This window comes from Plecotus auritus (assembly GCF_963455305.1).
Source record: "Plecotus auritus genome assembly, chromosome: 4".
NCBI classification, from domain to species: domain Eukaryota; kingdom Metazoa; phylum Chordata; class Mammalia; order Chiroptera; family Vespertilionidae; genus Plecotus; species Plecotus auritus.
Window position 1 is genome coordinate 9,646,368 of NC_137775.1, and position 17,393 is coordinate 9,663,760.

Consider the following 17,393-nt stretch of genomic DNA (forward strand, 5'->3'; position numbering starts at 1 on the left):
TCTCTCATTGATATTTCTAGCTCTCTATCCCTCTCCCTTCCTCTCTGTAAAATATCAATAAAGTGTATTTTTAAAAAAATCAATAAAATATATTTTTTTAAAAAAAGGCAAAAGACTTTAACATCAACCTATGAGGGACAGACAGACATGGGGTGCCATTCCCTGAGAAGGACAGACCCATGGCTAAGAATGCATAACCTGAATTGAATCAGGAGAAAACAAACACAAAATAAAGAATGTGGTGGAAATGGGGAGAGAACTATATGCTTTGAACATGTCGGTGTTTTAAAAGGCAATGGTTATGGAAATGTTCCAGAAGAAAAGATGCTGAAGAATACCCAACCCAAACATGGATGTGGGTCACGGGAGAGTGTTAAAAATGACATCATTAGCCGAAACGGGTTTGGCTCAGTGGATAGAGCGCCGGCCTGCGGACTGAAGGGTCCCGGGTTCGATTCCGGTCAAGGGCATGTACCTTGGTTGCGGGCACATCCCCAGTGGGAGGTGTGCAGGAGGCAGCTGATCGATGTTTCTCTCTCATCGATGTTTCTAGCTCTCTATCCCTCTCCCTTCCTCTCTGTAAAATATCAGTAAAATATATATATTTTTTAAAAATGACATCATTAGAATAATGGGTAAGATTGGACTAAGGATGCTAGATTACTTAAAGGCACTGTAATAATGTAAGTATATGACATTGCTAAGTGTACTGTGATTATGAAAGGGAATATTCCTATTCCTAGGAAACACACGTGAAGAATTTGGGAGTAAAGGACCAGGATGGATATAACTCACCTCCAAAGGTTCAGAAAATTGTCTCTCATGCTGGTTTGTGTTTGTGTTTTGTTTCCCAACATAGGGACTCAATAATGAAGCACAAGAGATAATGTTTTTTTTTTTTTAATATATTTTATTGATTTTTTACAGAGAGGAAGGAAGAGGGATAGATAGTCAGAAACATCGATGAGAGAGAAACATCGATCAGCTGCCTCCTGCACACCTCCCACTGGGGATGTGCCCGCAACCAAGTTACATGCCCTTGACCGGAATCGAACCCGGGACCCTTCAGTCCGCAGGCCGACGCTCCATCCACTGAGCCAAACCGGCTTTGGCACAAGAGATAATGTTAGCAAGAGCTGCATCTGGCTGTTCCCTGGACTGTGTTTATTTTTGCAACTTCATGTATGTTTGAAGTTATTTGTGTGTGTGTTTTAGTATATTTTTATTGATTTCAGAGAGGAAAGGAGAGGGAGAGAGAAACATCAATGATGAGAATCATTGATCAGCTGCCTCCTACACACCCCCTACTGGAGATCGAGCAACCTGGGCATGTGCCTTGTCTGGGAATCACACTGTGACCTCCTAGTTCATGGGTCAACACTCAACCACTGAGCCACACCGGCCAGGCTGAAGTTATTGTTTTTTAAAAATCACTCAGAAGAGTAAACAAGTGCAGATAATAAAAAGTTAGAAAACAAAAATTGAGAGAGTGGTGATTCACCCTACCTGATTTCAGAGGACACTGGATCTTTGCCTCACATTATCTATAATAACTAGAGGCCCGGTGCACAAAATTCATGCACGAGGGGGCGGGGTGTCCCTCAGCTCAGTCTGCACCCTCTCCAATCTGGGACCCCTTGAGGGATGTCCGACCGCCCATTGAGGCCCGATCCCTGTGGGATCGGGCCTAAACGGGCGGTCGGACATCCCTCTCACAATCCAGGACTGCTGGCTCCCAACCACTTGCCTGCTTCTGCCTGATTGCCTGTAACCGCTTCTGCCTGCCAGCCTGATCACCCCCTAAACCACTCCCCTGCCAGCCTGATCAATGCCTAACTGCTCCCTGGCTGGCCCGATTGCCCCTAACTGCCCTCCCCTGCAGGCCTGGTCACCCCTAACTGCCCTCCCTGCTTGCCTGATCGCCCACAACTGCCCTCCCCTGCAGACCTGGTCCCCCCCAACTGCCCTCCCCTGCAGGCCTGGTTCCCCCCAACTGCCCTCCCCTGCAGGCCTGGGTCCCCCCCAACTGCCCTCCCTTGCTGGCCTGGTCACCCCCAATTGCCCTCATCTGCCAGCCTGGTCCCCCCCAACTGCCCTCCTCTGCTGGCCTGGTCACCCCTAACTGCCCACAACTGCCCTCCCCTGCTGGCCATCTTGTGGTGGCCATCTTGTGTCCACATGGGGGCAGCCATCTTTGACCACATGGGGGGGCCATCTTATGTCTTGGAGTGACGGTCAATTTGCATATCACTCTTTTATTAGATAGGATAAAAGCATAATATGATGATTAGGCCAGATGTCCTTCTGGACGACCTTCTGGACGAAGCCGGGGCTGCGAGGGAAGCCCGGGTCCTGGGTGCCAGAGGGAAGCTGGTGCCGGTAGCCGGGGGAAGGAAGGTCCACTCTTGCACGAATTTCGTGCACCGGGCCTCTAGTCTAATATAAATGCTGTCAATGTAGTGAATAATAGAAAAACTACTCTCCCTTACCCTCCCGCCCCCCACAAGAAGCGACAGAATTCAGGTAGAGAAGAAGGTTAAAGCACATGGGTTCTGGAGACAGACTGGTGCTTCCATTTCAGCTGCACCGCCGGTGAGCACGGGGCCCTTGGCCAAATGCCCTGGCGTTTCTGTTCTTGTCCTCAGCTGCCAGGTCACCTCCAGGACTTCCTGCAAAGGCTACTGAGGGGGATGAGCTACCAGTTGGTCATCTATACTAATAATGAAACAAACACTAGAACGTTTTTTTCTTCCTTATTGTTTCCTGCAGAACAGAACGATTTGTTTTTAATTATTTTTACCAATTCCAAAAAGAATTGATATAAATTATAGGGCATTTTAACATTGAGAAAATGGGGATTACATCCACAGAGACCATGTTCAGAGAGAATCACTATTGGAATTTTCTTCTGATCAGTCACCCAATAGTCTTAGAAGCTGATATACAGGCTGCACGTTTATTTTCACGTCCCCCTGTTGTTAAACAATGTACGCTGGCCTAGTTTTTCACTGTCACACGCAAAGCCTGGCCCCAAGCCCTGCATGTTTTCGAACAGAAGAGGGCAGCAGCGAGCAGCTTTCAGCTCTCCCAACAGGAAGCCACCTTTCCCAGGACCTCAGGACCAGAAGGCCTGCGGAACCCCCACACATACCCTTCACGGTTCCTTTCAAACTCTGAAAGCTGAATGCCATATTGCACCTATTTTTACCTTTTTGACATCCAACAAACATTTAAAGGGGGGAAAGAACGGGGCACAGACATCCCTCTCGCCTCTCTTTGCACCACGTAAAAGATCTAGTTCCTGTACCCCATTTTGGACTGAGTGCGGATCAGATGTCACGTAAAAGATCTAGATCCTGTACCCCATTTTGGACTGAGTGCAGATCAGATGTGGCTGAAGCCCCCTTTTCTGTGTTAAATTCCTTCCTCACTTTCCCATCCCAAATGTACACCAGAGTCAGCCCACATTACCCAGGTCTGGCTGAAGGCAGAGCTCTCCAAGCAACCATCATTTTTCCCACCCATGACCCAGTTTGTGCTTTAGCAGAAACCGTTGGTAAGGTATTTTCATGTGCTGTCTGCACACGGGTTCCGAATGAGTTAGAGATTATAGCTTGGTGAGCAAATGGAGAAAAAAAAACAAAAACAAAAAAAACCCCTAAAAGATGTGGGGCACATCCCTGGCCGCATAGCTCAGTTGGCTGAAGCGTCATCCTGTACATTACTTAAAAGCAAGAAGTGATTTCATTTTCTTTTTACCTCGTTTGAATTTTATTTCAAAGCACTTCAACACAAACAGTGTGATGTAACAAGAAGTGATCTTAAAAATAGCGTGCACACAAGGTGCTTTCACGCATTTAATTTTTTTCCTTTCTTTTTTTTAATTATCTCACTCAAGTAATAGTGAAGTTTAGTGTAACCAGCGCTCTCATTCCCCAGGCACGTCGGGGACTGCTGGCGGTGACATCTGGAACTGGTTAACTTTCCCCTACGGGTTGCAGCATTGTCCTGGAACGCTTCCAGGAATTCTCTGCATTCTAAATCCATCCCTTAGATCCCACACACCCAACGTCCCTTGTTTTAGGGCTCACTAACCACAAAACCTCCAAGGGGAGGTGTTTAACTGGGATTAGAACTCAGATAAGCCAAACCCACTACAGGTCGCCACCCCCCGGCCTCACATGCGGTTCCATGGACACATCCTACACAAGAAGAAAGGGGCCCCGGACGAGGTGCTGGGCATCGACGCTTCTGTGGGACAAGAGGAACTTGGTTTTCAGGATAAAAGGGGAGTTATCCACCACTTGTTGCAGGGTTATTGTGAGGAATAATGGCAAGGGCCACAGAGAGGGCACTTGTAAGTGGTAGTTATTATTATTACTCTCACAGCTGTGAGGGTATGGAGTCTAGGTCCCCCAAGTTGCTGGACAACTTCGCTGCCGCCATGGCAGATAAAAGCAGCCACGGGAAGGGTTTTTATTTCATCTTGGAAAATGACTTGCACAGAGAACTGCGTCATAAATCATCCAGACCTTGCCCGAATGCGGGAGGAGTCTTTCTTCAACAGTTTACTTTGGATTTAAAGAATGTTGCCCTAATTCCTCATGGTGCTTTAGTTAGTCTCACTGTGTGTGAGTTCCCTAATTCAAAAGTTTTTTGTTTTTTTTTCTGGCACACCACTGATAAGGGGGGGGAGGAGACGACACCTCTTTGATCATTATATCAAATGACTTATTTTCTAGATTTTGAGCTGTTATTGCTAAGGTGATGTGAGGGAAAGACCTCAAGAAAGGCCATAGTATGTCAGGTGAAGGACCAATCGTGTCATCATTCAGGTCCTGCTGCCCCCGTTTCAATGGTGTGTGTGGGGTCGGGGAAGGGAGTCAGCTCCTTCAGCTTTTCCCTGCTTTTCAGAAATGAAAGCTCATTCCTAAGTAATCCTACAAACATGTCATCATCCTGTTCCCTTCCTAGTCATTGTGAAACTGAAATGCTCCTTGCATAACGTAGTGCTAAAGAGGACTGGAATAACTCACATTTAGGTGAGTAATCTGATATTTAATTAACCCTGAATGCCAACTATAAAACTCTTCATTGCTTTTCAAGATTCTGAGCAGCTACATAAAGACAACGGGCTATAAATCTTCCTCATCAGGAAAACTTACAGAAGGGAAAAAAACCGAAACGGTTGAGATTCCCCTTTTCCACTGCGAAATGTTTATTTGCTGTTATAAATTTTAGAGTTAGGGTTTCCTGTGTACTTTCTTATTACCAGGAAAAACATACTAAATTTTGTCACATTCTCCACTGTAATAGAAGTAAAACTCAGCCCTGACCGGTTTGGCTCAGTGGATAGAGCGTCGGCCTGCAGACTCAAGGGTCCCAGGTTCGATTCCGGTCAAGGGCATGTACCTTGGTTGCTGGTACATCCACAGTGGGGGGTGTGCAGGAGGCAGCTGATCGATGTCTCTCTCTCATCGATGTTTCTTTTTTTTTTTTTTTTTTTTTTTTTTTTTAAAGAGTCTTTTGGGGGTTTTTTTTTTTTGTTGTTTTTTTTAATATATTTTATTGATACTTTACAGAGAGGAAGGGAGAGGGATAGAGAGCTAGAAACATCGATGAGAGAGAAACATCGATCAGCTGCCTCCTGCACACCTCCCACTGGGGATGTGCCCGCAACCAAGGTACATGCCCTTGACTGGAATCGAACCCGGGACCCTTCAGTCCGCAGGCCGACGCTCTATCCACTGAGCCAAACCAGTTTCGGCTCATCGATGTTTCTAACTCTCTCTCCCTCTCCCTTCCTCTCCGTAAAAAATCAATAAAATATATTAGAAAAAAAAAAAGAAGTAAAACTCAGAAAGCAATGGAGCCAGTTGCTTTAAAAATTAGGTTGCCTTAAAAATTAGAGAGTCCTTCCAACCGCTTCAGACCACATATCATTCCATTGGGATGATCTGAACCAATTTTTAAAAGCCCCCTCAAGTTCCCTAAGTTTAACTCCTGGCTAGTGCTAAATAGGACTACCCTCCTTTCCCATAAGAAACTCAGCCCATGATAATCAAATAGTGAATATAATGAAGGCCAGGCTGTATATACAAAAAGCACCCAGAAAGGTTTTGATGGGAGGGGCCCCACCCACAGCTGGGACCCACAAACCACACTCCCAGGCAGCCTCTCTCAGCGGGGGCATTTGTATATTTCATTCACAGGAAAAGTAGTGATCTGGAAAAAATGGAGAGTCTTGTGTTTCTAATTTTTAAATTTTGTATAGTCTATGTAATGATCACTTCTAAGCACCATGCAAATCTGCATGCCAGGTAAAGGATAGAAAGTCTAGTCAAGTTAACTTGGGGAAGGAATTTTAAGGGAATCTCAAAGTAAACAAGCTAATCTATAGGAAGTGAGAGATGTTTTGTGTTTGGCTAAACTTTCACATTTACTTAAAATTCTTTAAGAGGACAAGGCTTTGTGGAAGCAATTATATTGAAGGGGCGGGGGGGGGGGGGGAGAGTAAGTCCTAAAAATTCTTCTATAGAAAGAAAACATGTAGCTTTGGTGAGCGATGATCTCAAATATACAGAGAAGAGCTGGCCTTGTAAACCTAAGTGAGCAAAAGGAGTTTCACGTTCTTGGCGGCGGGGAGAGAGGAGCAAACAGGCAGGTTCCTAAGTGGTCACGACATGATAAAAACCAAGTTAGAGGAGCTGCAAGGACAAGCTGCAAGTTTGATATCTGTAACTCCCTTGCTGGAGGTAGGTACCAAATAATATCAGTCATCCTCAGCCAGACCTCTAGAAAGCACGCTTAAGAAGCATTCATTTGTACTATCCATTGCCTAAATGCTGCTACCTGCTTAGCCCCCAACTTCACAGTGTCTATTTTTAGTGTAAATCAAACCACCCCTTAGACCAGTGCTAACATTTGGGTCCCCCAAATGGCCGGGGACCCTTCCTGGGGGCGTTCCAAATAAGCAGGTCAACATACAGATATTGCAATTTCTCAAAACCAGGAATTTAATATTTCATAACGACAGCAAGTGATGAGGCTGTCACAACCTATTTTGAAATTCACCCCAATGAAGGGGACAGTCCCCAACAAAATACCGTCCAGGTCTCCCCTAGGCACAGCGGGAAGATTCCTGCATTGGCGACAAGGGCACATTAGGTCTGTCTGGTTCGTACGAACCACGGAGAACGCTCTTCCTATCCACAAACAAGTCAGCGCACGGAGAGAATGACATGCCCATCAGTAGGTCTCGCCCCTGACATCCAGGTCCCCCCCCAAATGCAGGCTAGAGGGGAGAAGGCATTTACTCCACCTGCCGCAGCCGCCGCGGGGACCTTGCCAGCCAGCCCCTGCCGCCTCACCTGTGATTGTGATGATCCCCAGCATGGTGACCAGCTGCTCCCGCTGCTGAAGCGGCCGGGGTGGTGCCCACACCCTGCAGTCTTGCTCTGATCGGAGAGAACTCAGTGCCACGCCACCCTCCCCAGGTACCCGGGGAGCTGCCGCACAAAGCGGCCGGGGATGCACGGCCCCGGGTAGTTATAGGCGGCCCCACCCGCGGCCCGCCGCCTGGGGGCTGGCCCCGCCCTCGCCGCCGCCGCTCGGGGACTCGTGGTTTCATTTGCAAGGAGCGCAGCCCTCCCCGGAGCTGGGCTGCTCGTGGTCAGGGAGGCTCCGCACAGACCCAGGGAGGGTTTGAAAGTTGCAGGGGCGAAGAGGACCCCGAGTCAGCAGCATTTTTATCTAAACCATGACTTCATTCCTGGCGCCCCGGTAGTTCTGTATCTCAGCGTCTAATACCATGGCTTTAAGGAAACAGCCGCACAGATAGGAAGTTCTGCCGCCGTTTTTAATAGCGTTCTGCACCCTTCTGTTTGTTTAAAAGCTGATGAGGTGCAAAACACGGCTCCTTTTTAGCACCTGTGGTGTGTGCTGTTTCGCCATCTGTTTGACACACGCGTTGCACGGGTCTGAGGGCGGGTGTCCCGTTTCCTGAACTCTTTAGAAGGGCTGTTACAAGGCAAACTGGGTGTCTTCAACACTTGGCCAAGGCAACTTGAAAAAGCCCAAATACTTGAGCATTCAGTCTGTTTGGTTTCAAGCTAAAACTTTTAGATCCAACGGTGCCACATTCCAACATACAGACACTATCACTCCTCCTATAGCCAGGCACACAGCATGCATCAGCCAGAGCCGACGCTGGAAATTCGGAAATTCGGAACATTTCAGGCAGCCCTATTTTTTTTTTTAATCCTCAAGGGTATGTTTTTATTGATTTTAGAGAGAAAAGAAACATTGATGTGAGAGAGAAACATTGGTCAATTACCTTCCTTATGCACCCCCACTGGGGATTGAACCCTCAATCTAGGTATGTGCCGTGACCAGGAATCGAACCAGAAACCTTTTGGTGTAAGGGACGACACTCCAACCAACGAAGCCACCGGGCCAAGGCAGGCAGCCCTAAATTCTAAAATTCTTTTTCACCGAAACTTCAGCTTTGTTCTATGTAAAGACACACGGTAACTGATAAAAGAGTCGATGTGTTCTCATAATTCTGACACTCTTTTGAATGCCGATCTCCGGTTAGGGCAGGCCCATTTAGGCCCCCTGGGTCAATTTCCTTCTTTCCGTCCTTTTTCTCTGTATCACCTCCTGCCCTGCCTGTCTGACCCCGTTAATACAGGCTCTTCCTCTAAGGCTTAGTCTAAGGCGGCTAAGCAAACAAAACAATAGTTTCACTATTTCTCTTTTCTTTAGACGGCGAAGATCTTGTTCATTACTTCTAGGGGGCAGGGAGGAAGGTGGGGTGTAACAGGGTGGTGTGGGTTTATCAAGAAAAAAAGCCAACTAGTACAGAGGGCTCAGCTCCTTCTGGCCACTAGGGGGCGCTATGCACCGCATTCAGGCCTAAACGGAACAGAGTTATGAAAGCTTCCTTCTTGGCTATCTGACCTTGTTACAAAAATCAGCTTCATCCTCTAGACCTGATTTCCCTCTTCTGTCCCAGCCAATGTCCAGCCTGGCCCTACATCCAGGTGGGGACGGGGACGGATGCTCCTTGTCCTGGCGCCTGGGAGCTGTTGCTCAGAGTGAGTACCTTCCAGCTTCCTAACCTTTTATCTTCCATGAAGGAGCCTTCACTTTCGTTCACAAATTCCTTCCATTATAATGGGAGTCTGGTGAGTGAGAGATGCTGCTGGTGCTAATGATCCCTCTGCAGTCCACACAGTAGCTCTGCATTCCTCCCCGCTCCTCCCCGCCATGCCCCAGCCCCAGCCCTATGGCTGTGCTGATCACAGATAAAGCCGGCTCTGAAGGCTACGTTTGTGACCATTAACTGAGTGGCCTGCAGCCTTCCCAAGCATGGGGATCAGCCCACACACTGGGTCCCCAGGTGGAGCCCACGCCCCTCCCAGACTTGTCCCAGGAGGCCCCGCTACCTCCAGGACCTGAGGTCTCAGTTCTAAAGTTCTCAACTCCAGCTGCTGGGGACAGCACAGGGCTTTCTTTCACTTAGTGTCACCTGTGAAGCACACATGTTCCACTTACGGGTGCACACATTGATTCGATTGGGACCTTGCTTCGCTTCGCTGCTGCGCCATCAGCTCCTTCCATCCCCAGTGTAACTTCTTTTTTTTTTTTTTTAATATATTTTATTGATATTTTTACAGAGAGGAAGGGAGAGGGATAGAGAGCTAGAAACATCGATGAGAGAGAAACATCGATCAGCTGCCTCCTGCACACCCCCCACTGGGGATGTGCCCGCAACCAAGGTACATGCCCTTGACCGGAATCGAACCCGGGACCCTCCAGTCCGCAGGCCGACGCTCTATCCACTGAGCCAAACCGGTTTCGGCGCCAGTGTAACTTCTAACAGCAGGATGAGCAACAGCTGTTTCCCTGAGCTGGGTAGGAAGATGCTTCACTAGTTACAAAGTTTAGGCCCAAAGCAACATTTAAAAAAGCCAGATGTATTGCTGCTCAGTTTCGTCACTTAAACTTTTAATTTATTTTGGTGACACTGCTCAAGACTAGCACAACTGATTTGATATTCTTAAAGAGGCCGTGTGGAAAGCCGCTGCCTCCCTTAGCAGACAGTTCTCCTCTGTTCCCCACCTCTCAGGGTGATCAACCACAGGTGTGTGGGCCAGCTGCTCCCTAAGCCTCTAGGTGTCTGGATTTAAGAAGAAAAGTCATCGAGCAGGACAAATGCGGGAATAAAGATGGTACCTGAGGTAAGTGCATACACAGTGCAGGCAACCTACTTTTATGGCCACTTCCATTCCGTTTTCTTGCTTTTGTTAAATCAGAACTTTTAGAGGATGACATCATCACCCATAGCAAAAGTTATGGGAAAATGTTTACCAACAAAATAGATGACAATGCCCTGACCGGTTTGGCTCAGTGGATAGAGCGTCAGCCTGCGGACTGAAGGGTCCCGGGTTCGATTCCGGTCAAGGGCATGTACCTTGGTTGTAGGCACATCCCCCGTGGGAGGTGTGTAAGAGGCAGCTGATCAATGTCTCTCTCATCAATGTTTCTAACTCTCTATCCCTCTCCCTTCCTCTCTGTAAAAAATCAATAAAATATATTAAAAAAAAAAATTGATGACCAAAAAAAGTGTTTTCCCCTAAGGCCATGGTTGGCAAACTCATTAGTCAACAGAGCCAAATATCAACAGTACAACGATTGAAATTTCTTTTGAGAGCCAAATTTTTTAAACTTAAACTTCTTCTAACGCCACTTCTTCAAAATAGACTCGCCCAGGCCGTGGTATTTTGTGGAAGAGCCACACTCAAGGGGCCAGAGCCGCATGTGGCTCGCGAGCTGCAGTTTGCCGACCACGGCCCTAAGGTGTCAGGTTCAATTCTCAGTTGGGCACATACCCAGGTTTCAGGTTCTATCCTTGGTCAGATGTATGCGGGAGGTAACCTCTCTCTCTCTCTCTCTCTCTCTCTCTCTCTCTCCCCCCCCCCTTCCCTCTCTAAAAAATAAAGAGAAAAATAAAAAGAAAGCTGATGCCAACGGCAAAACAGTGAACGCGGAGAGGAATATATACATTGAATCTAAATGACACCCCAATGGCACAGGCCGGGCAGGATCCCCCGGGCTCAGCGTATTTTCATGTCTCTCTCTCTGTGCTACAAACTCAGACAAATACCAGCTAATTGAATGCTATGGTCCAGTTGAATTGGACATGTTTATACAGACACGGATATTGTGACTCCAAATGCTCAAGACAAATAATCAGAAGACTAATTCCTCAAAGGGACAGTTGTGATACAACAGAAGAGCTGAAGGGACTTGAAAGCACTGACCAAGGCAATTTAAAGAAAGCAAAGGGAAAACAAATATTTAAAAACACAATCCCGATAATAGCAGTGACATATGTCTCCCTTTTATCAAGTCCACCTATTTTACATTCTTTGATCTGGCAATTCTATGTCGATGAAATATGCCAAATGAGAGGTAGAGATTTATGTATGAGAATGTCTACTGTTCGGGATGTACAATATTTAAGAACCTAAGTGTCCCAATGGTAGGAAAGTGTATATCGAACTCTTCAGTGGAATATTTGTGATTTATAAATCTACACCTCTTCAGGGCAGATGCAGGATAAAATTATATAGTCCATATAATCCTAATTTTGCTTTTTTAAATACATACACACACACACACACACACACACACACACACACACACACACATATATATGAAGCTGAGATAAAGAGACCTGGGGGAAAAAAGCCAATCATAGTGAAGTCGTGGGCAATTTCTGTTTCAGAATTTCCCTACATTTTACAAATCTCCTAAATGACCTGTCACTCTTACGGTGAGACCGAAGCACACTGGACACCTGGCCCTGGTGGTCCGGGGGGCCCAGCACCGCAGGACCCTGACCCTTAGAGCTGAACCTCCGATTTCTACCAAAAGTGCAAGGCGGCCTAAACCATGATCTTAAACTCCCCAGCCATGGACATCGATGTCAGCAAGCTGAAATCAGATGAAAGTCCAAGTGCGATCTTATAAAGTTATGCAATCAGGAAAAACCTGCCTCCCTTCCGGCTGGGTCAGATCGTGGTCAGGAAGGAGTGCTACCCGGTGTCCTGTGTTTGAGCGCCCTGCCCATCGAAGGCTGAACACCTGTCTCTGGGGTGGTCCAGAGGGCTCCAAGGTCTGGAAGGCTGGCTTCCCAGCCCGGTGCTCCTGAGAGTGTGTGGCCGGGGCAAATGTCCCTGGGCTTCAGCTGGTGGGAGAGTAAACATACCACCCCTGCTAATGTTATTCTGAGGTGCAAATAAAGGTTAACGCCAGCACTTCTGAGTATGTTCTAGAAGCGGAGTGCACGTTAGCTATTAGGCTTATTTTAAATCATGCATTCCTTTTTTTTTAGTTTTTAATGACTCATCCTTTTATTTAACCATTTCCCTGTTGTTTGGCTATTACAAGTAATACAGCAAAAATCTTTGCATTTAAGACTGTCAGAAGTGAGAATACAATGTAAAAAAAAAGTCTTAAGGTTCTATACATATCAAAAATTTGCTTTCCTGGAAAAACTGTATCATTTACTCCCTTGGTGGAGGAAAATGCCAGTTTTAACACACCCTGGTCAGCATTGTAAAGCATGCATTCTTAATGTCAGCAACAGTTGCCTCCAATGGGTGAAAATGGGTTCCTAGGGAGGAGACTAAAAAAATAAAAATAAAAAATTAACTCTTTACTTACTATTTTTTAAATATATATTTTCATTAATTTCAGAGAGGAAGGGAGAGGGAGAGATAAAAACATCAGTGATGAGAAAAACCTCATTGATCAGCTGCCTCCTGCATGCCCCACACTGGGGATCAAGCCTGCAACCCTAGCATGTGATGGGGAATCAAACCGTGACCCCCTGGTTCATAGGTTGACGCTCAACCACTGAGCCACGCTGGCCAGGCTATCTTTATTGCTGAAAGTAATACAAATGTCCCTTTTTCCCCCCATTCATCCCTTCCAGCCCTCCCTCACCTCCCAAAGTTAACTCTTTATGTATGAAGCACAGATACAGATATATAACATAAATGGATACATAGTATATCTATGCTATTAAAATTTTAAGGAAGAACAATTACGAAAAAAATGTCTCAGAAGACTCCTTAGGGGAGTGATCGTGAAAAGAAGGTTGAGAAATACTGCTCTGAATATAGGTAAGCCTCATTTTAAAGAAGCCTTTGAAAAAACTATATATAAAACCCTAAGCGACCAAACAACCGGTTGCTATGATGCACACTGACCACCAGGGGGCAGATGCTCAATGCAGGAGCTGCCCTCCGGTGGTCAGTGCACCCCACAGCCAACCTCCTGCAGTCCCTCCCCCAGCCAGCAGGCCCCAATCAGCCCCCCCAACCTCCGGTGGTCCCTCCCCCCCTCCCCCCTGGCGGCCAGCCCTGATTGCCTGATCGCTCGCCAGGCTGAGGGACCCCACCTGTGCATGAATTCGTGCACCAGACCTCTAGTGTTCTCTATAAAAAGCAAGCATGTGCCTTTATCATCAATTTTCAGAAATGCATCCTAATAAGAGAAGCATCATCTTGTGCTAGAAGCAATCAACCTGAGAGTAGGCTCACTTCTCCAAGAGAAACAATCTTTCATGTGCCTGAAGCCTTAACCGAAAGGAGTAGGAGGGAGGGGCAAGCTGCAGGGACAGGCCTGGAAGAAATGGTGACTACAACCCAACCCCTCTGTCCCACTGCTCTCCACTTGACTTACAATGTGAGCCCCAAGCAAGCCACAGGTGACTTCAAATTTTCTAGTAGTCACATAGAAATGAATAAAAAACACTTGTGGTGAATTTTAATATATTTGATTTTCTCCCAATGTATCCATAATGTTATGTCAACATGTACACAATGTGGAAAATGATTAATTTTACATTCTGTTTTGTACTAAGTCTTCGAATCCCAAGGTGAGCACACCTCTAATATGATTAGCCACATCTAAAGTGTTCAACAGCCACGTATGGCCAGAGCACACACCGGACCTACAAACAAAACTGAACATCCCTCCTCTTTCTGCTAACGTCTTTCCCAATGACAGTTTAATCTCCCTGACTCTTGGGAAGAAATGACCCAATAACAGAATTACCCAAACTTCTGCAGCGTCCAATCCAGAGCTGGTCCCTTTGTTTTCTCAGGAGCATAAACCCAAATCCTACAATAAACACGCCCACCTCCCTCCCACTCACTGAGATGCCCAGGCAGGAGTCCTCCCTTGGTGCAGCCACTACCTAAAGGTCACGGGGTCGGACTACAGATGAGTTCTTTTTTTTTTTTAATATATTTTATTAATTTTTTACAGAGAGGAAGAGAGAGTAGAGGGATAGAGAGCTAGAAACATCGATGAGAGAGAAACATCGATCAACTGCCTCCTGCACACCCCCTACTGGGGATGTGCCCGCAACCAAGGTACATGCCCTTGACCGGAATCGAACCTGGGACCTTTCAGTCCTCAGGCCGACGCTCTATCCACTGAGCCAAACCAGTTTCGGCTACAGATGAGTTCTTAAGGAGCAAGGAATTAAATTCCTATTCATAGATTTAATGGGTACAGCTGTCTTTTGCATTGTCTCTTAATTTGAGTTAGCATGTTCAAATCTATTATTTTTTTCCCACCAACTTTTAAAGAGACTTTGCAGAGAAATAAACTTTTAAAGAAATCCTCAGAGACATAAAAGATACTGGAGCCAAGAAAAAAATAGGATACTTAAAAAAAAAAAAAAAGGAAATTGAAAATATAGTAGCAAAAACAAACCATATATATAAGCAAAATGAAATCTAGTCTTGAGGACATTCTCCTAAAACAGAGACAACTACAAAGAGATAAAAAGTAGAAAAAAGGTTTTAATTAGGCCCCATCTAGAAAGTCTAAAATCTGAATAATGGTAGTTCCGAAAGGAGAACAGAGAAAGGAAAAGAAGAAAATCACTTCCCTGGAGTGAAGCGCACGCGTTTGTGGATTGAAAGTGGTCACGAGAACCCAGCAGGCTGACGAGTGGATTCACATGGCACTCGTCATTAGAGGATCTTCAGGAGACTGAGGACGGAGGATGGGCAGGACCCTCCGTGCTGTCCCAGGGATTGAGACGCAGAACAGCATCAGATTCCAACAGTAATACCCTGATCAACAGGACACTGACTGACTCCTGTGTTCGAATACCGAATGCAAACGGACACAACTGGGAAGGTTCGGGGCCAAGATTGACAAGCATGAGGAGAGCGTTGCATTTTTGTAAAAAGTTCACTCACTGGGTCTAGACCAGCCTTGGGCAAACTACGGCCCGCAGGCCGGATCCGGCTGTTCTATCCGGTTCTCTTGCTCTCCCCTCCGCTCCTTTACTTTGAATGTATATTAGTTCACACAAACACTCCATCCATGCTTTTGTTCCGGCCCTCCGGTCCAGTTTAAGAACCCATTGTGGCCCTCGAGTCAAAAAGTTTGCCCACCCCTGGTCTAGACAGTGAGCCACAGAGCCTGCGGTTAATCTCGGGGACTCCGCGGGAGGCTGGCTCTGTGACTCTGCCACTCCATTTACAAGGAACAATTACTTGGAAAGTGGGACTTCTCCTCCTCTCACCTCTAGCTACTGTATCAGGTAAGGCTCTGAGCTTATGGTCACGGTGAGTGAAGTACCGAAAGGGTGAGCGATATTTCCAGCAGTAGAAATGCATGTCAACATGAACCAATACTTCCTTCACGCTTTTTGGCTTTGGCTCATTTACCAACATCCTTGGCAAGAGATCTCTTTTATATATTCTCCAGCAACGTACTTCCCTCCTCTGCCCAATTCTTTCGGTCCGTAATCATACTTGGTGTGAAGCAAACTAAGTTGTTCTCACTGCTTACAGAGTTTGAGACTATTCTTCAAGAGCAGGAATGTTGACACTGAAACCCAGCTATGCTTGGCAAGCTTCCATCACACACATTCATATTTGAAATATATATATAAGCCCTGGCACTGTTCTTTTAATGTGGGACAGCTTATTTTCTCTGGAGATGTTTTGCCTAGGGAAGAAAAGATGAAAGGGAAGACATGATAAATGTGCTCAAATATTTAGAGGGCTGCCGTGCGGAGAAAGGAGGGGATCTGTTCCAGGCCATTCCAGAAGGCAGCGCTGGCTTCCTTTTATAGAGAAACCCCCCGACCTTGCAGTGTTTCAGCAGAACGGCCTCCGACCTGGGGGCAGGAGCCTGGATAGACAGCCGCACATCCCCTTCCACTAAGGCTTTTTGGTCCCTCAGGAAGGCAGGTGTTCTGGGCTGAACTGTGTCCCCTCCAAAAAGAGAGACCTCAGAGAAACTAAACATGAATGACACCTTGATCTTGGACTTCCCAGCCTCCGGATTGAGAGAAAATAAATTTCTGGCCCTGGTCGGTATGGCTCATTTGGTTGGGCGTCATCCTGTGTACAGAAAGGTCGCTGGTTCAATTCCCGGTCAGGGCTCATGCCAGGTTTCAGGCTCAATCTCGGGTAGGGTGTGTGCAGGAAGCAGCCAATCCATGTTTCCCTCTCACATTTCCCTCTCATATCACTATTTCTCTCCCCCCGACCCCCCTTCCTCTCTCTAAAAATCAATAAAGATATTAAAAAAATTTTTAAAGAATGATAGATACATAAATAAATTTCTGTTGTTTACACTACCCATTCTGTGGCATTTCATGATGGCAGCCCCAGCAAAGGAATACAGCAGGATAGCTGCCTTGCGTTTGGTGTCAGCCTACATATTGCAAGTCCACATAAAGACACATTCAAGCAACCAGTTCGCCCACTAACGAAATCCAGCACCTATCACTTTTCACCAAAGTAAGTACATATGCACTGGTAACACAGGAGTAAGAGGTGGACATCGGCAGGGTACTGACACTTTCACTACACAAATGTTTGGGGAAAATTCAAAGTATGTATGCTACTCAGGAATAAGACTCCACTAAAAGGTTGTAAAATTTAAGCCCAGAGAATATATCTTGTGGAAATTTTCGAGCCATCCTTTCATATAATACAGGGACATTGAACTCTAAACATACCAGTGCAGAACCATGAAGGAGTGGCTACATTGAAACTGGGGAGGAGTCAATCTCTGAGAAAACACCTACAGAACATTCATTAAATAAGTTAATTGGCTAAAATAATTTACTGTTTTCATTAGTGGCTCAGTCACAATTAGAGAGCCATTCATCGTGGGCCACCTCATTCTCTCAGGGGAAAGGGTCTGAATCTTGATTTATTATCTGGACAAGCCCATAGGCTGTCTCATCAATGCTCTTCCTCAAATGGACCAGAACATCAATGCTACTCACGAAGGACTGACGTAACCTCTAAACTATAGCCACGTATAAGTCTCTGCAG

General features: G+C 46.3%; 1 protein-coding gene across 2 annotated transcripts in view; it reads right to left on the minus strand.

The window, feature by feature from the left end:
- AKAP12 (A-kinase anchoring protein 12) overlaps positions 1 to 17,393 on the minus strand; it is an 80,844-nt gene that overhangs the window by 13,116 nt on the left and 50,335 nt on the right. The window contains exon 1 of one of the 2 annotated variants that reach the window (XM_080666773.1): positions 7,371 to 7,620. The exons of the other annotated variant lie outside the window; for it this stretch is intronic. Coding sequence (XP_080522899.1) covers positions 7,371 to 7,395 — 25 coding nt within the window. The 5' untranslated portion in view covers positions 7,396 to 7,620. Of the gene's footprint in view, positions 1 to 7,370; positions 7,621 to 17,393 lie in introns of those variants that run through there. 2 annotated transcript variants of the gene reach the window in all.